This window comes from Oncorhynchus clarkii, unplaced genomic scaffold, assembly GCF_045791955.1.
Source record: "Oncorhynchus clarkii lewisi isolate Uvic-CL-2024 unplaced genomic scaffold, UVic_Ocla_1.0 unplaced_contig_7142_pilon_pilon, whole genome shotgun sequence".
Classification (NCBI taxonomy): Eukaryota; Metazoa; Chordata; class Actinopteri; order Salmoniformes; family Salmonidae; genus Oncorhynchus; species Oncorhynchus clarkii.
This window is the reverse complement of record NW_027258874.1, coordinates 15,001-40,570: the sequence shown is the minus strand read 5'-3', so window position 1 is coordinate 40,570 and position 25,570 is coordinate 15,001. Positions and strand designations below refer to the sequence as shown.

General features: G+C 45.3%; 1 protein-coding gene across 1 annotated transcript in view; it reads left to right on the top strand.

Annotated features, from left to right (window-relative positions):
* The first annotated feature begins 20,525 nt into the window (after positions 1–20,525).
* The window catches only part of LOC139399008 (cell surface A33 antigen-like), a 9,520-nt gene continuing 4,475 nt past the window's right edge, over positions 20,526–25,570 (top strand). The window contains exons 1-6 of the mRNA XM_071144644.1: positions 20,526–20,671; positions 21,363–21,535; positions 22,036–22,252; positions 22,716–22,880; positions 23,051–23,167; positions 24,974–25,100. Coding sequence (XP_071000745.1) covers positions 20,647–20,671; positions 21,363–21,535; positions 22,036–22,252; positions 22,716–22,880; positions 23,051–23,167; positions 24,974–25,100 — 824 coding nt within the window. The 5' untranslated portion in view covers positions 20,526–20,646. The remainder of the gene's footprint in view (positions 20,672–21,362; positions 21,536–22,035; positions 22,253–22,715; positions 22,881–23,050; positions 23,168–24,973; positions 25,101–25,570) is intronic.

Here is a 25,570-nt window from a genome sequence, read left to right as displayed (position 1 = left end):
TTTTGAACAGAGCCTGTCGAGATTTGAGGCCTCGTTTTAATTCCTCTGCCTTTTGTAGCCTTTGTTCCATGTCCATATTCTTGTTTTTGTCCGCGTGTTTCGTTTCATAATGTCGTCTCAGATTATACTCTTTCAGTACCGCCACACTTTCTCCACACAGAAGACACACAGGTTTTCCAGCTACCTTCGTGAACATATACTCCGACTCCCACCTTGTTTGAAACCCCCGGTTCTCAGTATCCACCTTCCGTTTTGCCATTTTTGATGGGTATCTGAAAGTTAATTTTACTGTGATGCTGACGACTGCTGTGCCAATAAATATTGAAATGAAGCAGCCTACTGCTCGGTGCGTCACCTTTGCATTGTGGGAAATGTAGTATTGGTGCGTGTAAAAGATCTGCGGGCTGCCGGCTTGCTGCGGGCCGGTTCTAATAATAAATCAAGATCATCCCAGGGGCCGTAAAAAACCTTCTTGCGGGCCGGATGTGGCCCGCGGGCCTTGACTCTGACATATGTGCCCTAGAGGCACCAGAACATCACATTCATCAGTAATAAGGTCCTCAATCATCTTTCTGAGTTACCCTAGAGGCACCAGAACATCACATTCATCAGTAATAAGGTCCTCAATCATCTTTCTGAGTTACCCTAGAGGCACCAGAACATCACATTCATCAGTAATAAGGTCCTCAATCATCTTTCTGAGTTACCCTAGAGGCACCAGAACATCACATTCATCAGTAATAAGGTCCACAATCATCTTTCTGAGTTACCCTAGAGGCACCAGAACATCACATTCATCAGTAATAAGGTCCTCAATCATCTTTCTGAGTTACCCTAGAGGCACCAGAACATCACATTCATCAGTAATAAGGTCCTCAATCATCTTTCTGAGTTACCCTAGAGCACATATGTCAGAGTCAAGGCCCGCGGGCCACATCCGGCCCGCAAGAAGGTTTTTTACGGCCCCTGGGATGATCTTGATTTATTATTAGAACCGGCCCGCAGCAAGCCGGCAGCCCGCAGATCTTTTACACGCACCAATACTACATTTCCCACAATGCAAAGGTGACGCACCGAGCAGTAGGCTGCTTCATTTCAATATTTATTGGCACAGCAGTCGTCAGCATCACAGTAAAATTAACTTTCAGATACCCATCAAAAATGGCAAAACGGAAGGTGGATACTGAGAACCGGGGGTTTCAAACAAGGTGGGAGTCGGAGTATATGTTCACGAAGGTAGCTGGAAAACCTGTGTGTCTTCTGTGTGGAGAAAGTGTGGCGGTACTGAAAGAGTATAATCTGAGACGACATTATGAAACGAAACACGCGGACAGAAACAAGAATATGGACATGGAACAAAGGCTACAAAAGGCAGAGGAATTAAAACGAGGCCTCAAATCTCGACAGGCTCTGTTCAAAAAAGCCAAATCACAAGGCCAGGCTGCTGTCAAGGCCAGTTTTATTTTGGCAGAAGAGATCGCTAAATCAGCCCGGCCATTTACGGAGGGGGATTTCATCAAAAACTGCATGATTAAAGTTTGTGACGAAGTTTGCCCAGAAAAAAGGCAACTCTTTTTAAATGTGAGTCTGAGCAGAAACACCATTGCCGAGAGAGTAGACCAGTTGTCCATCAATCTAAAAGAGCAGCTTGTGAAAAAGGGAAAAGATTTTATTGCATATTCCTTGGCTGTGGATGAGAGCACCGACATTTCTGACATTGCCCAGTTGTCAATTTTCATCCGCGGAGTGGACTCCAACCTAAGCGTGACAGAGGAGTTTTTGGCTTTACGTCCTATGCATGGCACAACTACGGGGCATGATTTGTATGAAGAGGTGTCAAGATGTGTAAATGAGATGGAGCTGCCTTGGGAAAAACTCGTGGGTTTGACAACCGACGGAGCACCTGCGATGTGTGGACACAGGAGCGGACTGGTGGCGAAGATACGGGAAAAGATGCAAGAGGAAAACGCGACAGGTGAGCTGACAGCTTATCATTGTATCATACACCAGGAAGCGTTGTGCGGTAAAGCCTTGAAAATGGAGCATGTAATGAGCATCATCACGCGCACAGTTAACTTTATCAGAGCCAAAGGTTTGAATCACCGCCAGTTCAAGGCATTTCTGACGGAGTTAGAAACGGAGCATGGTGATTTGCCTTATCACACAGAGGTGCGATGGCTAAGCCAGGGAAAGGTGCTTCAAAGATGTTTCGAGCTTCGTGAGGAGATTTGTCTGTTCTTGGACAGCAAAGGGAAAGACACAACACAACTCCGAGACGAAATGTTTCTGTGTGAAATGGCTTTTCTGTGTGACATTACGAGTCATCTGAATGCAATAAACTTGCAGCTGCAGGGTCGGGATCGTGTCATCTCTGATATGTACAGTACAGTGAAGGCATTTAAAACCAAACTGACTCTGTGGGAGACGCAGATGCGGAAAGAAAATTTGAGCCACTTTCCCAGCTGCCAGACCATGAAAGAGAAGCTCTCTACCAGTGCGTTCCCGAGCACACAGTTGGCTGATAAAATAGGTATGCTTGCCGCTGACTTTCGACGCCGATTTGCTGACTTTGAAGCACAAAAAAGCAGGTTGGAACTGCTCGGTAACCCATTTGCTGTTGACGTGGAAAGCTCACCACCAAACCTCCAAATGGAGTTGATTGACCTCCAATGCAATGATGCACTGAGGGCAAAATATGCGGCAGTGGGTGCTGCGGAGTTCGCCCGTTTCCTCCCCGGCACAATGCCCCAGCTGCGCATCCAGGCTGCTCAAACGTTGTCTATGTTTGGCAGCACATACCTGTGTGAACAACTGTTTTCTTTGATGAACCTGAACAAAACATCACACAGAAGTCGACTTACTGCTGAACACCTCCACTCAATTCTGAGGATTTCTTCAGCTCAGAGCCTTACCCCGAACATTGATGAACTTGTGGAAAAGATGGGACACCACCAAGTATCACCCTCAACCTCAAACAAGTGAACATTACTGTGCAATCACATATTTAGAGTTTTTACTCAGTTCAAGTTTAAAAGTTAAAATTTAATATTTGTTTTCACTGCATGTTACTTCTCCTTAAACAAAGTGTTGTTTTTGATTAATAGATTTTTGCACTTTATTTTTTTGTATTTCAATCCAATTATATTTTAAAAATATTTCAGTTGAGTGGATGATAGAAAATTGCTATTATTGTTTTTTCTTTGAAGTAAATTTAGCCCACTTTTGCTAAAATAGAAAATATAGTCTACTGATGGTGCCTTGAATACCGGTTTCTTTCATTTAATGTTCATGTTATGGGGATATTTATATAAAGGAAATTTGTCTTTTGTGTCTGTTGAAAATTAAAGATTACTGACAGAGCCATAAGAAAATATTGCTTTATTTATCTGATCATATTGTAATATATTTGTTAGGTTTTCAGTAGGTTCAATTAGGTTCACTAGACTATATGCGTCATTTAAAAATTTTTCAATGAACATTCGAACAGTCCGGCCCTCGTCTTGTAGCTGATTTTTTTATTTGGCCCTCCGTCCATTTGACTTTGACACCCCTGCTCTAGGGTAACTCAGAAAGATGATTGAGGACCTTATTACTGATGAATGTGATGTTCTGGTGCCTCTAGGGTAACTCAGAAAGATGATTGAGGACCTTATTACTGATGAATGTGATGTTCTGGTGCCTCTAGGGTAACTCAGAAAGATGATTGAGGACCTTATTACTGATGAATGTGATGTTCTGGTGCCTCTAGGGTAACTCAGAAAGATGATTGAGGACCTTATTACTGATGAATGTGATGTTCTGGTGCCTCTAGGGTAACTCAGAAAGATGATTGAGGACCTTATTACTGATGAATGTGATGTTCTGGTGCCTCTAGGGTAACTCAGAAAGATGATTGAGGACCTTATTACTGATGAATGTGATGTTCTGGTGCCTCTAGGGTAACTCAGAAAGATGATTGTGGACCTTATTACTGATGAATGTGATGTTCTGGTGCCTCTAGGGTAACTCAGAAAGATGATTGAGGACCTTATTACTGATGAATGTGATGTTCTGGTGCCTCTAGGGTAACTCAGAAAGATGATTGAGGACCTTATTACTGATGAATGTGATGTTCTGGTGCCTCTAGGGTAACTCAGAAAGATGATTGAGGACCTTATTACTGATGAATGTGATGTTCTGGTGCCTCTAGGGTAACTCAGAAAGATGATTGAGGACCTTATTACTGATGAATGTGATGTTCTGGTGCCTCTAGGGCACATATGTCAGAGTCAAGGCCCGCGGGCCACATCCGGCCCGCAAGAAGGTTTTTTACGGCCCCTGGGATGATCTTGATTTATTATTAGAACCGGCCCGCAGCAAGCCGGCAGCCCGCAGATCTTTTACACGCACCAATACTACATTTCCCACAATGCAAAGGTGACGCACCGAGCAGTAGGCTGCTTCATTTCAATATTTATTGGCACAGCAGTCGTCAGCATCACAGTAAAATTAACTTTCAGATACCCATCAAAAATGGCAAAACGGAAGGTGGATACTGAGAACCGGGGGTTTCAAACAAGGTGGGAGTCGGAGTATATGTTCACGAAGGTAGCTGGAAAACCTGTGTGTCTTCTGTGTGGAGAAAGTGTGGCGGTACTGAAAGAGTATAATCTGAGACGACATTATGAAACGAAACACGCGGACAAAAACAAGAATATGGACATGGAACAAAGGCTACAAAAGGCAGAGGAATTAAAACGAGGCCTCAAATCTCGACAGGCTCTGTTCAAAAAAGCCAAATCACAAGGCCAGGCTGCTGTCAAGGCCAGTTTTATTTTGGCAGAAGAGATCGCTAAATCAGCCCGGCCATTTACGGAGGGGGATTTCATCAAAAACTGCATGATTAAAGTTTGTGACGAAGTTTGCCCAGAAAAAAGGCAACTCTTTTTAAATGTGAGTCTGAGCAGAAACACCATTGCCGAGAGAGTAGACCAGTTGTCCATCAATCTAAAAGAGCAGCTTGTGAAAAAGGGAAAAGATTTTATTGCATATTCCTTGGCTGTGGATGAGAGCACCGACATTTCTGACATTGCCCAGTTGTCAATTTTCATCCGCGGAGTGGACTCCAACCTAAGCGTGACAGAGGAGTTTTTGGCTTTACGTCCTATGCATGGCACAACTACGGGGCATGATTTGTATGAAGAGGTGTCAAGATGTGTAAATGAGATGGAGCTGCCTTGGGAAAAACTCGTGGGTTTGACAACCGACGGAGCACCTGCGATGTGTGGACACAGGAGCGGACTGGTGGCGAAGATACGGGAAAAGATGCAAGAGGAAAACGCGACAGGTGAGCTGACAGCTTATCATTGTATCATACACCAGGAAGCGTTGTGCGGTAAAGCCTTGAAAATGGAGCATGTAATGAGCATCATCACGCGCACAGTTAACTTTATCAGAGCCAAAGGTTTGAATCACCGCCAGTTCAAGGCATTTCTGACGGAGTTAGAAACGGAGCATGGTGATTTGCCTTATCACACAGAGGTGCGATGGCTAAGCCAGGGAAAGGTGCTTCAAAGATGTTTCGAGCTTCGTGAGGAGATTTGTCTGTTCTTGGACAGCAAAGGGAAAGACACAACACAACTCCGAGACGAAATGTTTCTGTGTGAAATGGCTTTTCTGTGTGACATTACTGTAACGGTTCTCTTCTTGGGAAGTAGAGGCGGACCAAAGCGCAGCGTGGTGGTTGTTCATTGTATTTATTGACGACACTATACAAGAACAAACTAACGGAAAAACAAGAAACGTGAGAACTCAAAACCTAAATACAGCCTATCTGGTGAACACTACACAAAGACAGGAACAATCACCCACAAACAAACAGTGAAACCCAGGCTACCTAAGTATGATTCTCAATCAGAGACAACTAATGACACCTGCCTCTGATTGAGAACCATACTAGGCCGAAAACATAGAACTGACCCAAAACATAGAAAAACAAACATAGACTGCCCACCCAACTCACGCCCTGACCATACTAAATAAATACAAAAACAAAGGAAATAGAGGTCAGAACGTGACAGTACCCCCCCCCAAAGGTGCGGACTCCGGCCGCAAAACCTTGACCTATAGGGGAGGGTCTGGGTGGGCGTCTGTCCGCGGTGGCGGCTCTGGCGCGGGACGCGGACCCCACTTCGCCATTGTCTTAGTCCGCCGTATTGTCCGCCTCCGTGGCTTACTCCCCATGCCCACCCCTCTCAATGACCCCACTGGACAGAGGGGCTGCTCGGGACAGAGGTGAAGCAGCAGCTCGGGACAGAGGGGCAGCTGCTCGGGACAGAGGGGCAGCTGCTCGGGACAGAGGGGCAGCAGCAGCTCGGGACAGAGGGGCGGCAGCTGCTCGGGACCGAGGGGCGGCAGCAGCTCGGGACAGAGGGGCGGCAGCAGCTCGGGACCGAGGGGCGGCAGCAGCTCGGGACAGAGGGGCGGCAGCAGCTCGGGACAGAGGGGCGGCAGCAGCTCGGGACAGAGGGGCGGCAGCAGCTCGGGACAGAGGGGCGGCAGCAGCTCGGGACGGAGGGGCAGCTGCTCGGGACGGAGGGGCAGCTGCTCCGGACAGAGGGGCAGCTGCTCGGGACGGAGGGGCAGCTGCTCCGGGCGGAGGGGCTCTAGCGGCCCCTGGCTGACTGGCGGCACCTGGCTGACTGGCGGCACTGGCGGCCCCTGGTTGACTGGCGGCACTGGCGGCCCCTGGCTGACTGGCGGCACTGGCGGCCCCTGGCTGACGGGCGGCACTGGCGGCCCCTGGCTGACGGGCGGCACTGGCGGCCCCTGGTTGACTGGCGGCACTGGCGGCCCCTGGCTGACTGGCGGCACTGGCGGCCCCTGGCTGACGGGCGGCACTGGCGGCCCCTGGCTGACGGGCGGCACTGGCGGCCCCTGGCTGACGGGCGGCACTGGCGGCGCTGGGCAGACGGGCGGCACTGGCGGCGCTGGGCAGACGGGCGGCACTGGCGGCGCTGGGCAGACGGGCGGCTCCGGCAGAGGCGCCGGACAGGCGGGAGGCTCCGGCAGAGGCGCCGGACAGGCGGGAGGCTCCGGCAGCGGCGCCGGACAGGCGGGAGGCTCCGGCAGCGGCGCCGGACAGGCGGGAGGCTCCGGCAGAGGCGCCGGACAGGCGGGAGGCTCCGGCAGAGGCGCCGGACAGGCGGGAGGCTCCGGCAGAGGCGCCGGACAGGCGGGAGGCCCCGGCAGCGGCGCCGGACAGGCGGGAGGCTCCGGCAGAGGCGCCGGACAGGCGGGAGACTCCGGCAGCGCTGGAGAGGAGGAAGGCTCTGGACGGATGGGCCGGAGAGACAGCCTGGTACGGGGAGCTGCCACCGGAGGGCTGGGGTGTGGAGGTGGTGACGGATAGACCGGGCCGTGCAGGCGCACTGGAGCTCTTGAGCACCGAGCCTGCCCAACCTTACCCGGTTGAATGGTCCCGGTCGCCCTGCCAGTGCGGCGAGGTGGAATAGCCCGCACTGGGCTATGCAGGCGAACCGGGGACACCGTGCGCAAGGCTGGTGCCATGTAAGCCGGCCCAAGGAGACGCACTGGAGACCAGATGCGTAGAGCCGGCTTCATGGCACTTGGCTCGATGCCCACTCTAGCCCGGCCGATACGCGGAGCTGGAATGTACCGCACCGGGCTGTGCACCCGCACTGGGGACACCGTGCGCTCCACAGCGTAACACGGTGCCTGCACGGTCTCTCTAGCCCCCCGGTAACCACAGGAAGTTGGCTCAGGTCTCCTACCTGGCGTAGCCATACTCCCTGTTAGCCCCCCCCCAATAAATTTTTGGGGCTGACTCCCGGGCTTCCATCCACGACGCCGCGCTGCCTCCTCATACCAGCGCCTCTCCGCTTTCGCCGCCTCCCGTTCTTCCTTGGGGCGGCGATATTCTCCTGGCTGAGCCCAAGGTCCTTTACCGTCTAATTCGTCCTCCCATGTCCATACCTCCTCGCGCTGCTCCTGCTGCTGCTTTCTCCTTTGCCCATTACCACACCGCTTGGTCCTGTTGTGGTGGGTGATTCTGTAACGGTTCTCTTCTTGGGAAGTAGAGGCGGACCAAAGCGCAGCGTGGTGGTTGTTCATTGTATTTATTGACGACACTATACAAGAACAAACTAACGGAAAAACAAGAAACGTGAGAACTCAAAACCTAAATACAGCCTATCTGGTGAACACTACACAAAGACAGGAACAATCACCCACAAACAAACAGTGAAACCCAGGCTACCTAAGTATGATTCTCAATCAGAGACAACTAATGACACCTGCCTCTGATTGAGAACCATACTAGGCCGAAAACATAGAACTGACCCAAAACATAGAAAAACAAACATAGACTGCCCACCCAACTCACGCCCTGACCATACTAAATAAATACAAAAACAAAGGAAATAGAGGTCAGAACGTGACAATTACGAGTCATCTGAATGCAATAAACTTGCAGCTGCAGGGTCGGGATCGTGTCATCTCTGATATGTACAGTACAGTGAAGGCATTTAAAACCAAACTGACTCTGTGGGAGACGCAGATGCGGAAAGAAAATTTGAGCCACTTTCCCAGCTGCCAGACCATGAAAGAGAAGCTCTCTACCAGTGCGTTCCCGAGCACACAGTTGGCTGATAAAATAGGTATGCTTGCCGCTGACTTTCGACGCCGATTTGCTGACTTTGAAGCACAAAAAAGCAGGTTGGAACTGCTCGGTAACCCATTTGCTGTTGACGTGGAAAGCTCACCACCAAACCTCCAAATGGAGTTGATTGACCTCCAATGCAATGATGCACTGAGGGCAAAATATGCGGCAGTGGGTGCTGCGGAGTTCGCCCGTTTCCTCCCCGGCACAATGCCCCAGCTGCGCATCCAGGCTGCTCAAACGTTGTCTATGTTTGGCAGCACATACCTGTGTGAACAACTGTTTTCTTTGATGAACCTGAACAAAACATCACACAGAAGTCGACTTACTGCTGAACACCTCCACTCAATTCTGAGGATTTCTTCAGCTCAGAGCCTTACCCCGAACATTGATGAACTTGTGGAAAAGATGGGACACCACCAAGTATCACCCTCAACCTCAAACAAGTGAACATTACTGTGCAATCACATATTTAGAGTTTTTACTCAGTTCAAGTTTAAAAGTTAAAATTTAATATTTGTTTTCACTGCATGTTACTTCTCCTTAAACAAAGTGTTGTTTTTGATTAATAGATTTTTGCACTTTATTTTTTTGTATTTCAATCCAATTATATTTTAAAAATATTTCAGTTGAGTGGATGATAGAAAATTGCTATTATTGTTTTTTCTTTGAAGTAAATTTAGCCCACTTTTGCTAAAATAGAAAATATAGTCTACTGATGGTGCCTTGAATACCGGTTTCTTTCATTTAATGTTCATGTTATGGGGATATTTATATAAAGGAAATTTGTCTTTTGTGTCTGTTGAAAATTAAAGATTACTGACAGAGCCATAAGAAAATATTGCTTTATTTATCTGATCATATTGTAATATATTTGTTAGGTTTTCAGTAGGTTCAATTAGGTTCACTAGACTATATGCGTCATTTAAAAATTTTTCAATGAACATTCGAACAGTCCGGCCCTCGTCTTGTAGCTGATTTTTTTATTTGGCCCTCCGTCCATTTGACTTTGACACCCCTGCTCTAGGGTAACTCAGAAAGATGATCGAGGACCTTATTACTGATGAATGTGATGTTCTGGTGCCTCTAGGGTAACTCAGAAAGATGATCGAGGACCTTATTACTGATGAATGTGATGTTCTGGTGCCTCTAGGGTAACTCAGAAAGATGATTGTGGACCTTATTACTGATGAATGTGATGTTCTGGTGCCTCTAGGGTAACTCAGAAAGATGATTGAGGACCTTATTACTGATGAATGTGATGTTCTGGTGCCTCTAGGGTAACTCAGAAAGATGATTGTGGACCTTATTACTGATGAATGTGATGTTCTGGTGCCTCTAGGGTAACTCAGAAAGATGATTGTGGACCTTATTACTGATGAATGTGATGTTCTGGTGCCTCTAGGGTAACTCAGAAAGATGATTGAGGACCTTATTACTGATGAATGTGATGTTCTGGTGCCTCTAGGGTAACTCAGAAAGATGATTGAGGACCTTATTACTGATGAATGTGATGTTCTGGTGCCTCTAGGGTAACTCAGAAAGATGATTGAGGACCTTATTACTGATGAATGTGATGTTCTGGTGCCTCTAGGGTAACTCAGAAAGATGATTGTGGACCTTATTACTGATGAATGTGATGTTCTGGTGCCTCTAGGGTAACTCAGAAAGATGATTGAGGACCTTATTACTGATGAATGTGATGTTCTGGTGCCTCTAGGGTAACTCAGAAAGATGATTGTGGACCTTATTACTGATGAATGTGATGTTCTGGTGCCTCTAGGGTAACTCAGAAAGATGATTGAGGACCTTATTACTGATGAATGTGATGTTCTGGTGCCTCTAGGGTAACTCAGAAAGATGATTGTGGACCTTATTACTGATGAATGTGATGTTCTGGTGCCTCTAGGGTAACTCAGAAAGATGATTGAGGACCTTATTACTGATGAATGTGATGTTCTGGTGCCTCTAGGGTAACTCAGAAAGATGATTGAGGACCTTATTACTGATGAATGTGATGTTCTGGTGCCTCTAGGGTAACTCAGAAAGATGATTGAGGACCTTATTACTGATGAATGTGATGTTCTGGTGCCTCTAGGGTAACTCAGAAAGATGATTGTGGACCTTATTACTGATGAATGTGATGTTCTGGTGCCTCTAGGGTAACTCAGAAAGATGATTGAGGACCTTATTACTGATGAATGTGATGTTCTGGTGCCTCTAGGGTAACTCAGAAAGATGATTGTGGACCTTATTACTGATGAATGTGATGTTCTGGTGCCTCTAGGGTAACTCAGAAAGATGATTGTGGACCTTATTACTGATGAATGTGATGTTCTGGTGCCTCTAGGGTAACTCAGAAAGATGATTGAGGACCTTATTACTGATGAATGTGATGTTCTGGTGCCTCTAGGGTAACTCAGAAAGATGATTGAGGACCTTATTACTGATGAATGTGATGTTCTGGTGCCTCTAGGGTAACTCAGAAAGATGATTGAGGACCTTATTACTGATGAATGTGATGTTCTGGTGCCTCTAGGGTAACTCAGAAAGATGATTGTGGACCTTATTACTGATGAATGTGATGTTCTGGTGCCTCTAGGGTAACTCAGAAAGATGATTGAGGACCTTATTACTGATGAATGTGATGTTCTGGTGCCTCTAGGGTAACTCAGAAAGATGATTGTGGACCTTATTACTGATGAATGTGATGTTCTGGTGCCTCTAGGGTAACTCAGAAAGATGATTGAGGACCTTATTACTGATGAATGTGATGTTCTGGTGCCTCTAGGGTAACTCAGAAAGATGATTGTGGACCTTATTACTGATGAATGTGATGTTCTGGTGCCTCTAGGGTAACTCAGAAAGATGATTGAGGACCTTATTACTGATGAATGTGATGTTCTGGTGCCTCTAGGGTAACTCAGAAAGATGATTGAGGACCTTATTACTGATGAATGTGATGTTCTGGTGCCTCTAGGGTAACTCAGAAAGATGATTGAGGACCTTATTACTGATGAATGTGATGTTCTGGTGCCTCTAGGGTAACTCAGAAAGATGATTGAGGACCTTATTACTGATGAATGTGATGTTCTGGTGCCTCTAGGGTAACTCAGAAAGATGATTGAGGACCTTATTACTGATGAATGTGATGTTCTGGTGCCTCTAGGGTAACTCAGAAAGATGATTGAGGACCTTATTACTGATGAATGTGATGTTCTGGTGCCTCTAGGGTAACTCAGAAAGATGATTGAGGACCTTATTACTGATGAATGTGATGTTCTGGTGCCTCTAGGGTAACTCAGAAAGATGATTGAGGACCTTATTACTGATGAATGTGATGTTCTGGTGCCTCTAGGGTAACTCAGAAAGATGATTGAGGACCTTATTACTGATGAATGTGATGTTCTGGTGCCTCTAGGGTAACTCAGAAAGATGATTGAGGACCTTATTACTGATGAATGTGATGTTCTGGTGCCTCTAGGGTAACTCAGAAAGATGATTGAGGACCTTATTACTGATGAATGTGATGTTCTGGTGCCTCTAGGGCACATATGTCAGAGTCAAGGCCCGCGGGCCACATCCGGCCCGCAAGAAGGTTTTTTACGGCCCCTGGGATGATCTTGATTTATTATTAGAACCGGCCCGCAGCAAGCCGGCAGCCCGCAGATCTTTTACACGCACCAATACTACATTTCCCACAATGCAAAGGTGACGCACCGAGCAGTAGGCTGCTTCATTTCAATATTTATTGGCACAGCAGTCGTCAGCATCACAGTAAAATTAACTTTCAGATACCCATCAAAAATGGCAAAACGGAAGGTGGATACTGAGAACCGGGGGTTTCAAACAAGGTGGGAGTCGGAGTATATGTTCACGAAGGTAGCTGGAAAACCTGTGTGTCTTCTGTGTGGAGAAAGTGTGGCGGTACTGAAAGAGTATAATCTGAGACGACATTATGAAACGAAACACGCGGACAAAAACAAGAATATGGACATGGAACAAAGGCTACAAAAGGCAGAGGAATTAAAACGAGGCCTCAAATCTCGACAGGCTCTGTTCAAAAAAGCCAAATCACAAGGCCAGGCTGCTGTCAAGGCCAGTTTTATTTTGGCAGAAGAGATCGCTAAATCAGCCCGGCCATTTACGGAGGGGGATTTCATCAAAAACTGCATGATTAAAGTTTGTGACGAAGTTTGCCCAGAAAAAAGGCAACTCTTTTTAAATGTGAGTCTGAGCAGAAACACCATTGCCGAGAGAGTAGACCAGTTGTCCATCAATCTAAAAGAGCAGCTTGTGAAAAAGGGAAAAGATTTTATTGCATATTCCTTGGCTGTGGATGAGAGCACCGACATTTCTGACATTGCCCAGTTGTCAATTTTCATCCGCGGAGTGGACTCCAACCTAAGCGTGACAGAGGAGTTTTTGGCTTTACGTCCTATGCATGGCACAACTACGGGGCATGATTTGTATGAAGAGGTGTCAAGATGTGTAAATGAGATGGAGCTGCCTTGGGAAAAACTCGTGGGTTTGACAACCGACGGAGCACCTGCGATGTGTGGACACAGGAGCGGACTGGTGGCGAAGATACGGGAAAAGATGCAAGAGGAAAACGCGACAGGTGAGCTGACAGCTTATCATTGTATCATACACCAGGAAGCGTTGTGCGGTAAAGCCTTGAAAATGGAGCATGTAATGAGCATCATCACGCGCACAGTTAACTTTATCAGAGCCAAAGGTTTGAATCACCGCCAGTTCAAGGCATTTCTGACGGAGTTAGAAACGGAGCATGGTGATTTGCCTTATCACACAGAGGTGCGATGGCTAAGCCAGGGAAAGGTGCTTCAAAGATGTTTCGAGCTTCGTGAGGAGATTTGTCTGTTCTTGGACAGCAAAGGGAAAGACACAACACAACTCCGAGACGAAATGTTTCTGTGTGAAATGGCTTTTCTGTGTGACATTACGAGTCATCTGAATGCAATAAACTTGCAGCTGCAGGGTCGGGATCGTGTCATCTCTGATATGTACAGTACAGTGAAGGCATTTAAAACCAAACTGACTCTGTGGGAGACGCAGATGCGGAAAGAAAATTTGAGCCACTTTCCCAGCTGCCAGACCATGAAAGAGAAGCTCTCTACCAGTGCGTTCCCGAGCACACAGTTGGCTGATAAAATAGGTATGCTTGCCGCTGACTTTCGACGCCGATTTGCTGACTTTGAAGCACAAAAAAGCAGGTTGGAACTGCTCGGTAACCCATTTGCTGTTGACGTGGAAAGCTCACCACCAAACCTCCAAATGGAGTTGATTGACCTCCAATGCAATGATGCACTGAGGGCAAAATATGCGGCAGTGGGTGCTGCGGAGTTCGCCCGTTTCCTCCCCGGCACAATGCCCCAGCTGCGCATCCAGGCTGCTCAAACGTTGTCTATGTTTGGCAGCACATACCTGTGTGAACAACTGTTTTCTTTGATGAACCTGAACAAAACATCACACAGAAGTCGACTTACTGCTGAACACCTCCACTCAATTCTGAGGATTTCTTCAGCTCAGAGCCTTACCCCGAACATTGATGAACTTGTGGAAAAGATGGGACACCACCAAGTATCACCCTCAACCTCAAACAAGTGAACATTACTGTGCAATCACATATTTAGAGTTTTTACTCAGTTCAAGTTTAAAAGTTAAAATTTAATATTTGTTTTCACTGCATGTTACTTCTCCTTAAACAAAGTGTTGTTTTTGATTAATAGATTTTTGCACTTTATTTTTTTGTATTTCAATCCAATTATATTTTAAAAATATTTCAGTTGAGTGGATGATAGAAAATTGCTATTATTGTTTTTTCTTTGAAGTAAATTTAGCCCACTTTTGCTAAAATAGAAAATATAGTCTACTGATGGTGCCTTGAATACCGGTTTCTTTCATTTAATGTTCATGTTATGGGGATATTTATATAAAGGAAATTTGTCTTTTGTGTCTGTTGAAAATTAAAGATTACTGACAGAGCCATAAGAAAATATTGCTTTATTTATCTGATCATATTGTAATATATTTGTTAGGTTTTCAGTAGGTTCAATTAGGTTCACTAGACTATATGCGTCATTTAAAAATTTTTCAATGAACATTCGAACAGTCCGGCCCTCGTCTTGTAGCTGATTTTTTTATTTGGCCCTCCGTCCATTTGACTTTGACACCCCTGCTCTAGGGTAACTCAGAAAGATGATCGAGGACCTTATTACTGATGAATGTGATGTTCTGGTGCCTCTAGGGTAACTCAGAAAGATGATCGAGGACCTTATTACTGATGAATGTGATGTTCTGGTGCCTCTAGGGTAACTCAGAAAGATGATTGTGGACCTTATTACTGATGAATGTGATGTTCTGGTGCCTCTAGGGTAACTCAGAAAGATGATTGAGGACCTTATTACTGATGAATGTGATGTTCTGGTGCCTCTAGGGTAACTCAGAAAGATGATTGTGGACCTTATTACTGATGAATGTGATGTTCTGGTGCCTCTAGGGTAACTCAGAAAGATGATTGTGGACCTTATTACTGATGAATGTGATGTTCTGGTGCCTCTAGGGTAACTCAGAAAGATGATTGAGGACCTTATTACTGATGAATGTGATGTTCTGGTGCCTCTAGGGTAACTCAGAAAGATGATTGAGGACCTTATTACTGATGAATGTGATGTTCTGGTGCCTCTAGGGTAACTCAGAAAGATGATTGAGGACCTTATTACTGATGAATGTGATGTTCTGGTGCCTCTAGGGTAACTCAGAAAGATGATTGTGGACCTTATTACTGATGAATGTGATGTTCTGGTGCCTCTAGGGTAACTCAGAAAGATGATTGAGGACCTTATTACTGATGAATGTGATGTTCTGGTGCCTCTAGGGTAACTCAGAAAGATGATTGTGGACCTTATTACTGATGAATGTGATGTTCTGGTGCCTCTAGGGTAACTCAGAAAGATGATTGAGGACCTTATTACTGATGAATGTGATGTTCTGGTGCCTCTAGGGTAACTCAGAAAGATGATTGTGGACCTTATTACTGATGAATGTGATGTTCTGGTGCCTCTAGGGTAACTCAGAAAGATGATTGAGGACCTTATTACTGATGAATGTGATGTTCTGGTGCCTCTAGGGTAACTCAGAAAGATGATTGAGGACCTTATTACTGATGAATGTGATGTTCTGGTGCCTCTAGGGTAACTCAGAAAGATGATTGAGGACCTTATTACTGATGAATGTGATGTTCTGGTGCCTCTAGGGTAACTCAGAAAGATGATTGTGGACCTTATTACTGATGAATGTGATGTTCTGGTGCCTCTAGGGTAACTCAGAAAGATGATTGAGGACCTTATTACTGATGAATGTGATGTTCTGGTGCCTCTAGGGTAACTCAGAAAGATGATTGTGGACCTTATTACTGATGAATGTGATGTTCTGGTGCCTCTAGGGTAACTCAGAAAGATGATTGTGGACCTTATTACTGATGAATGTGATGTTCTGGTGCCTCTAGGGTAACTCAGAAAGATGATTGAGGACCTTATTACTGATGAATGTGATGTTCTGGTGCCTCTAGGGTAACTCAGAAAGATGATTGAGGACCTTATTACTGATGAATGTGATGTTCTGGTGCCTCTAGGGTAACTCAGAAAGATGATTGAGGACCTTATTACTGATGAATGTGATGTTCTGGTGCCTCTAGGGTAACTCAGAAAGATGATTGTGGACCTTATTACTGATGAATGTGATGTTCTGGTGCCTCTAGGGTAACTCAGAAAGATGATTGAGGACCTTATTACTGATGAATGTGATGTTCTGGTGCCTCTAGGGTAACTCAGAAAGATGATTGTGGACCTTATTACTGATGAATGTGATGTTCTGGTGCCTCTAGGGTAACTCAGAAAGATGATTGAGGACCTTATTACTGATGAATGTGATGTTCTGGTGCCTCTAGGGTAACTCAGAAAGATGATTGTGGACCTTATTACTGATGAATGTGATGTTCTGGTGCCTCTAGGGTAACTCAGAAAGATGATTGAGGACCTTATTACTGATGAATGTGATGTTCTGGTGCCTCTAGGGTAACTCAGAAAGATGATTGAGGACCTTATTACTGATGAATGTGATGTTCTGGTGCCTCTAGGGTAACTCAGAAAGATGATTGAGGACCTTATTACTGATGAATGTGATGTTCTGGTGCCTCTAGGGTAACTCAGAAAGATGATTGAGGACCTTATTACTGATGAATGTGATGTTCTGGTGCCTCTAGGGTAACTCAGAAAGATGATTGAGGACCTTATTACTGATGAATGTGATGTTCTGGTGCCTCTAGGGTAACTCAGAAAGATGATTGAGGACCTTATTACTGATGAATGTGATGTTCTGGTGCCTCTAGGGTAACTCAGAAAGATGATTGAGGACCTTATTACTGATGAATGTGATGTTCTGGTGCCTCTAGGGTAACTCAGAAAGATGATTGAGGACCTTATTACTGATGAATGTGATGTTCTGGTGCCTCTAGGGTAACTCAGAAAGATGATTGAGGACCTTATTACTGATGAATGTGATGTTCTGGTGCCTCTAGGGTAACTCAGAAAGATGATTGAGGACCTTATTACTGATGAATGTGATGTTCTGGTGCCTCTAGGGTAACTCAGAAAGATGATTGAGGACCTTATTACTGATGAATGTGATGTTCTGGTGCCTCTAGGGCACATATGTCAGAGTCAAGGCCCGCGGGCCACATCCGGCCCGCAAGAAGGTTTTTTACGGCCCCTGGGATGATCTTGATTTATTATTAGAACCGGCCCGCAGCAAGCCGGCAGCCCGCAGATCTTTTACACGCACCAATACTACATTTCCCACAATGCAAAGGTGACGCACCGAGCAGTAGGCTGCTTCATTTCAATATTTATTGGCACAGCAGTCGTCAGCATCACAGTAAAATTAACTTTCAGATACCCATCAAAAATGGCAAAACGGAAGGTGGATACTGAGAACCGGGGGTTTCAAACAAGGTGGGAGTCGGAGTATATGTTCACGAAGGTAGCTGGAAAACCTGTGTGTCTTCTGTGTGGAGAAAGTGTGGCGGTACTGAAAGAGTATAATCTGAGACGACATTATGAAACGAAACACGCGGACAAAAACAAGAATATGGACATGGAACAAAGGCTACAAAAGGCAGAGGAATTAAAACGAGGCCTCAAATCTCGACAGGCTCTGTTCAAAAAAGCCAAATCACAAGGCCAGGCTGCTGTCAAGGCCAGTTTTATTTTGGCAGAAGAGATCGCTAAATCAGCCCGGCCATTTACGGAGGGGGATTTCATCAAAAACTGCATGATTAAAGTTTGTGACGAAGTTTGCCCAGAAAAAAGGCAACTCTTTTTAAATGTGAGTCTGAGCAGAAACACCATTGCCGAGAGAGTAGACCAGTTGTCCATCAATCTAAAAGAGCAGCTTGTGAAAAAGGGAAAAGATTTTATTGCATATTCCTTGGCTGTGGATGAGAGCACCGACATTTCTGACATTGCCCAGTTGTCAATTTTCATCCGCGGAGTGGACTCCAACCTAAGCGTGACAGAGGAGTTTTTGGCTTTACGTCCTATGCATGGCACAACTACGGGGCATGATTTGTATGAAGAGGTGTCAAGATGTGTAAATGAGATGGAGCTGCCTTGGGAAAAACTCGTGGGTTTGACAACCGACGGAGCACCTGCGATGTGTGGACACAGGAGCGGACTGGTGGCGAAGATACGGGAAAAGATGCAAGAGGAAAACGCGACAGGTGAGCTGACAGCTTATCATTGTATCATACACCAGGAAGCGTTGTGCGGTAAAGCCTTGAAAATGGAGCATGTAATGAGCATCATCACGCGCACAGTTAACTTTATCAGAGCCAAAGGTTTGAATCACCGCCAGTTCAAGGCATTTCTGACGGAGTTAGAAACGGAGCATGGTGATTTGCCTTATCACACAGAGGTGCGATGGCTAAGCCAGGGAAAGGTGCTTCAAAGATGTTTCGAGCTTCGTGAGGAGATTTGTCTGTTCTTGGACAGCAAAGGGAAAGACACAACACAACTCCGAGACGAAATGTTTCTGTGTGAAATGGCTTTTCTGTGTGACATTACGAGTCATCTGAATGCAATAAACTTGCAGCTGCAGGGTCGGGATCGTGTCATCTCTGATATGTACAGTACAGTGAAGGCATTTAAAACCAAACTGACTCTGTGGGAGACGCAGATGCGGAAAGAAAATTTGAGCCACTTTCCCAGCTGCCAGACCATGAAAGAGAAGCTCTCTACCAGTGCGTTCCCGAGCACACAGTTGGCTGATAAAATAGGTATGCTTGCCGCTGACTTTCGACGCCGATTTGCTGACTTTGAAGCACAAAAAAGCAGGTTGGAACTGCTCGGTAACCCATTTGCTGTTGACGTGGAAAGCTCACCACCAAACCTCCAAATGGAGTTGATTGACCTCCAATGCAATGATGCACTGAGGGCAAAATATGCGGCAGTGGGTGCTGCGGAGTTCGCCCGTTTCCTCCCCGGCACAATGCCCCAGCTGCGCATCCAGGCTGCTCAAACGTTGTCTATGTTTGGCAGCACATACCTGTGTGAACAACTGTTTTCTTTGATGAACCTGAACAAAACATCACACAGAAGTCGACTTACTGCTGAACACCTCCACTCAATTCTGAGGATTTCTTCAGCTCAGAGCCTTACCCCGAACATTGATGAACTTGTGGAAAAGATGGGACACCACCAAGTATCACCCTCAACCTCAAACAAGTGAACATTACTGTGCAATCACATATTTAGAGTTTTTACTCAGTTCAAGTTTAAAAGTTAAAATTTAATATTTGTTTTCACTGCATGTTACTTCTCCTTAAACAAAGTGTTGTTTTTGATTAATAGATTTTTGCACTTTATTTTTTTGTATTTCAATCCAATTATATTTTAAAAATATTTCAGTTGAGTGGATGATAGAAAATTGCTATTATTGTTTTTTCTTTGAAGTAAATTTAGCCCACTTTTGCTAAAATAGAAAATATAGTCTACTGATGGTGCCTTGAATACCGGTTTCTTTCATTTAATGTTCATGTTATGGGGATATTTATATAAAGGAAATTTGTCTTTTGTGTCTGTTGAAAATTAAAGATTACTGACAGAGCCATAAGAAAATATTGCTTTATTTATCTGATCATATTGTAATATATTTGTTAGGTTTTCAGTAGGTTCAATTAGGTTCACTAGACTATATGCGTCATTTAAAAATTTTTCAATGAACATTCGAACAGTCCGGCCCTCGTCTTGTAGCTGATTTTTTTATTTGGCCCTCCGTCCATTTGACTTTGACACCCCTGCTCTAGGGTAACTCATAAAGATGATTGTGGACCTTATTACTGATGAATGTGATGTTCTGGTGCCTCTAGGGTAACTCAGAAAGATGATTGAGGACCTTATTACTGATGAATGTGATGTTCTGGTGCCTCTAGGGTAACTCAGAAAGATGATTGTGGACCTTATTACTGATGAATGTGATGTTCTGGTGCCTCTAGGGTAACTCAGAAAGATGATTGAGGACCTTATTTCTGATGAATGTGTTTTATTTTTTATGAGCGTGTTTTTCTTTCTTTCTGCATTTTGTATTCAGATTTAGATGTTTGTATTTTTTGTAATTTAAGTAATTCAGGGCTCATCTGTAAAAGAGATGTTGGTCTCAGTATGACTCCCTGATAATATAAAGGTTTATTTTTTATTTTTTTAAAGATCCCTCCCGCTTTTTTCCCTTTTGCTTCCGTTTAGTTCTTAGAAGGTAAACGGTTTCCGTTGCGAGACGTAATAAATACACGCCAGGTGCCTGCAGTTTGGTTTACCTGAGTGAGGTGCGCTTGGAGCACCAATATTGGACATTTGACACCTGAGAGGACTGCAACACTATTCCTGTGGGTGATTGAAAAGGGGACATCGACAATGATACTATTTTTCATACTTGCAGGTATGTGTAGCCATCTCAATTTCTTTTGTAATCTTTTAGTTATTAACTCCAAAACGGCCAACACCTTTTCCCCCAGACTACTGTAGGGGGGAAGTCACTGGCAATCAAATCATATGGATAGATTTACTACATCACAGCTGCTTTGCTTCGTCTATCCCTGTCTTGTATGTCATGTTGCAGTTTCAACACCCTGGTTAATCATTAACCACATGAAAAAGATAATAAAAGTATTCTCTCCCGGAACTAAGGGAAGAAATGTGCCATTTATTCAATTTTATACATTTGCTATATCATGTATTTGATGGATTTAGGATGTTTGTTGTTCTTGTCCTGTGCTTGAAGGATTTTGTTTTGTTAATGGTATTTCATTTTGCATAGGTCTAGTATGTCTTGATTCAGTGTGTTGAATCAATGGCGAACATAATCACTTCCCCAATCCTGTCTAAGATATTTCCACTTTTGCTTGACAGGCTAGGTTCATCTTTAACTAGCAACTGTTTAAAAAAAATAATTGTCATCATTTATGAGTTCAGTATATTCTTGTTCAGTATGTGTAAATCTTAGTCAGAATTTTATATTTAAAAATTCCATAGGCCTATACAATGATATGCAACTATACAATTCATTCGAAAGTGATCTAGAGAAATATGTGAGTCTTGAGATGAATAGAATACATCTGATTTCTTTTTAGTTTTCTCCTCTGCCAGAGGCCTACAGGTGGCCATTGGACAACCTACATATGAGGTTGCGCGAGGCGATGATGTCACCCTGGTGTGTAGTTTCATTCCTGCTGCACAATCCAACCCCTCCACGTTGGTTATCATCACATGGTCCATGGAGGCTGATAGCCCTGTTGATCCGAAGGTTAGTCAGAAGACAAGAGATGGCTCCATTTGATCAATGTAAAAGCTTTGCTACCATTGTCACTGTTTCTCGACAGACGGAAACACAAAGTTAAATGCTGAAATAAAGATCATTAGAAGGACAACAGTTGGGTCAACTCGAAGGTTTTCAGGTGCACATGATAAGCTAATATCGCCCTTAGAAGACTAAATACAGCCACATTTCATTGAATCTTTATTTTGACTGGGAGTCATGCTGAGAGCACAGTCTCTTTTAAAGACGAGCCTCGTAAACAAAATGTACACATCAATACACAACTAAAATCACAACTGAGATACAAAACACAATCATAGAAAACAAACATTCTTCAGTAACAGGTCCTCAATCAGCCGTCTGAATGGCCCTAGAGGCACTAAATCATCACATTTTAGAGTTTTTTGGAGATTATATCACAAGTAAGGTGAAAAAAAAGGCTATGTGCAGAATGTGTTCAATATTTTGTGTCTCCCTGATTCGTGTAGATTGTTATTGCCACATTCTACTCTATCAAAAATCAAGTGGACATCAAGCCTTCCTATAAAGACCGAGCAGAGATGACCCATGACATCACTGGAGGGCGGAGCACCCTGACCCTCCGCAAGGTGTCCATGCAGGAGAACAGGCTGTGGCAGTGCAGGGTGCAGATCCCTGGAGACGAGGAGGGGACGCCTTCCGCCACCACCGAACTAGTGGTCCTTGGTAAGACAGTGGTAGATACATGTGGTCCTTGGTAAGACAGTGGTAGAAACATGTGGTCCTTGGTAAGACAGTGGTAGATACATGTGGTCCTTGGTAAGACAGTGGTAGATACACATGGTCCTTGGTAAGACAGTGGTAGATACATGTAGTCCTTGGTAAGACAGTGGTAGATACACATGGTCCTTGGTAAGACAGTGGTAGATACATGCAGTCCATGTAGAGAAATAGTAGTATGATAGTTTGAAGTCTGGTGTGGGTGAAAAGGTTCCATCTGTTTAAAGATGGAACGGATAACTTAAAGTCTGTGTCTTGTCATGTCAAAGGAAAAGGAAAAAACTCCTATGTTCTGAAAGTTTCCTTCAGCAAGATGGCTCTCTAGGGTGTTGATTAGGACTCCACTGCCCTCTACTGGACCACTTATAAAAAAAACACATTATGATGTGACATCTGCTTCCCTCTCCAGTGGCTCCCTCTGTGCCCGTCGTCAGCGTACAGGGCGAAGCAGAGTACTGGAACAACATCAACCTGACCTGTGTGTCTGAGGAGGGCTCCCCTGCCCCGACCTATAGCTGGAAAACAAACGATGTCAGGAATACTCCCAGAGTATTCCCACCGAGGACCACGGAGAGTATGTTTTGTGTGTTTGTGTGTGCTTGGTGTTCATCTTTACTTCAAACAAGCCATAGAATAATGGCAGGGCCGCTGAGGTTATTACCAAAACTTCCTGATTTGTTTATCAGTGTGTACGTGCAGATGTCCACTCTGAATTTTAACTTCCTGATTCCTCCATTCTTTCAGAGAATGGTGTTCTATCTCTGTTTAATATCTCCATGGAGACTTCCGGTTTCTTCATCTGCACCGCGACCAACCAGGTCCGATCTGCCAGCTCAAACTTCACCCTCACTGTCATGCCCCGTGAGTATTGAGTATACCCTGTGAGTATTGAGTATACCCTGTGAGTATTGAGTATACCCTGTGAGTATACCCTGTGAGTATTGAGTATACCCTGTGAGTATTGAGTATACCCTGTGAGTATTGAGTATTGCGCTTGCTATATGTTTGGAGGTGAAATGGAGAAGATATAGCGATGACTGAATCAAGGCATCTGCAACTCAAGTCACATTTCTCAACAAGACTCCCAGGCTTGCCATCAAACTCCTTTTCCCTCATCCCTCTCTCTTCTTATTTTCCTCCTCCTCCTGTTGTGACACTACTGCATCCCTCTCTCTTCTTATGTTCCACCTCCTCCTGTTGTGACACTACTGCATCCCTCTCTCTTCTTATGTTCCACCTCCTCCTGTTGTGACACTGCTGCATCCCTCTCTCTTCTTATGTTCCACCTCCTGTTGTTGTGACACTGCTGCATCCCTCTCTCTTCTTATTTTCCACCTCCTCCTGTTGTGACACTACTGCATCCCTCTCTCTTCTTATGTTCAACCTCCTGCTGTTGTGACACTGCTGCATCCCTCTCTCTTCTTATGTTCCACCTCCTCCTGTTGTGACACTACTGCATCCCTCTCTCTTCTTATGTTCCACCTCCTCCTGTTGTGACACTACTGCATCCCTCTCTCTTCTTATGTTCCACCTCCTCCTGTTGTGACACTACTGCATCCCTCTCTCTTCTTATGTTCCACCTCCTGCTGTTGTGACACTACTGCATCCCTCTCTCTTCTTATGTTCCACCTCCTCCTGTTGTGACACTACTGCATCCCTCTCTCTTCTTATGTTCCACCTCCTCCTGTTGTGACACTACTGCATCCCTCTCTCTTCTTATGTTCCACCTCCTCCTGTTGTGACACTCTACTGCATCCCTCTCTCTTCTTATGTTCCACCTCCTCCTGTTGTGACGCTCTACTGCATCCCTCTCTCTTCTTATGTTCCACCTCCTCCTGTTGTGACACTCTACTGCATCTCTCTCTTCTTATGTTCCACCTCCTCCTGTTGTGACGCTCTACTGCATCCCTCTCTCTTCTTATGTTCAACCTCCTGCTGTTGTGACACTACTGCATCCCTCTCTCTTCTTATGTTCCACCTCCTCCTGTTGTGACACTCTGTTGCATCCCTCTCTCTTCTTATGTTCCACCTCCTCCTGTTGTGACACTCTGTTGCATCCCTCTCTCTTCTTATGTTCAACCTCCTCCTGTTGTGACACTGCTGCATCCCTCTCTCTTCTTATGTTCCACCTCCTCCTGTTGTGACACTACTGCATCCCTCTCTCTTCTTATGTTCCACCTCCTCCTGTTGTGACACTGCTGCATCCCTCTCTCTTCTTATGTTCCACCTCCTCCTGTTGTGACGCTCTACTGCATCCCTCTCTCTTCTTATGTTCCACCTCCTCCTGTTGTGACGCTCTACTGCATCCCTCTCTCTTCTTATGTTCAACCTCCTGCTGTTGTGACACTACTGCATCCCTCTCTCTTCTTATGTTCCACCTCCTCCTGTTGTGACACTCTACTGCATCCCTCTCTCTTCTTATGTTCCACCTCCTCCTGTTGTGACACTGCTGCATCCCTCTCTCTTCTTATGTTCCACCTCCTCCTGTTGTGACACTGCTGCATCCCTCTCTCTTCTTATGTTCCACCTCCTCCTGTTGTGACACTCTACTGCATCCCTCTCTCTTCTTATGTTCCACCTCCTCCTGTTGTGACACTCTACTGCATCCCTCTCTCTTCTTATGTTCCACCTCCTCCTGTTGTGACGCTCTACTGCATCCCTCTCTAGCCTCCATGAAGGTCGGGTCCACAGCAGCCATCATTGGAGGGGTCGTAGCTGGGGTCCTGGTCCTGGGGATTGTCATATACTGCTGCAGGAAGAAGAGGAACAAATCTAAACAGGAGAATGTTCAAGGGTAAATAGCTATCCGCTCTTCTTTTTGGGTCAGGACATTGTTGTGGACTTTTGGGTGAGGTGTTTGTTGTGTGTGAAAGGATGAGGTTGGCCTGTTCTAGTTTCTGTACTTTTTTGTTGTTGTGTTTCTTTGTCTCTCTCGCTCATGTCTCTCTCTCTCGCTCATGTCTCTCTCGCTCATGTCTCTCTCGCTCATGTCTCTCTCTCTCGCTCATGTCTCTCTCGCTCATGTCTCTCTCTCTCGCTCATGTCTCTCTCGCTCATGTCTCTCTCTCTCGCTCATGTCTCTCTCGCTCATGTCTCTCTCTCTCGCTCATGTCTCTCTCGCTCATGTCTCTCTCTCTCGCTCATGTCTCTCTCGCTCATGTCTCTCTCTCTCGCTCATGTCTCTCTCTCGCTCGTCTCTCTCTCTCGCTCATGTCTCTCTCTCGCTCATGTCTCTCTCTCTCATGTCTCTCTCTCTCGCTCATG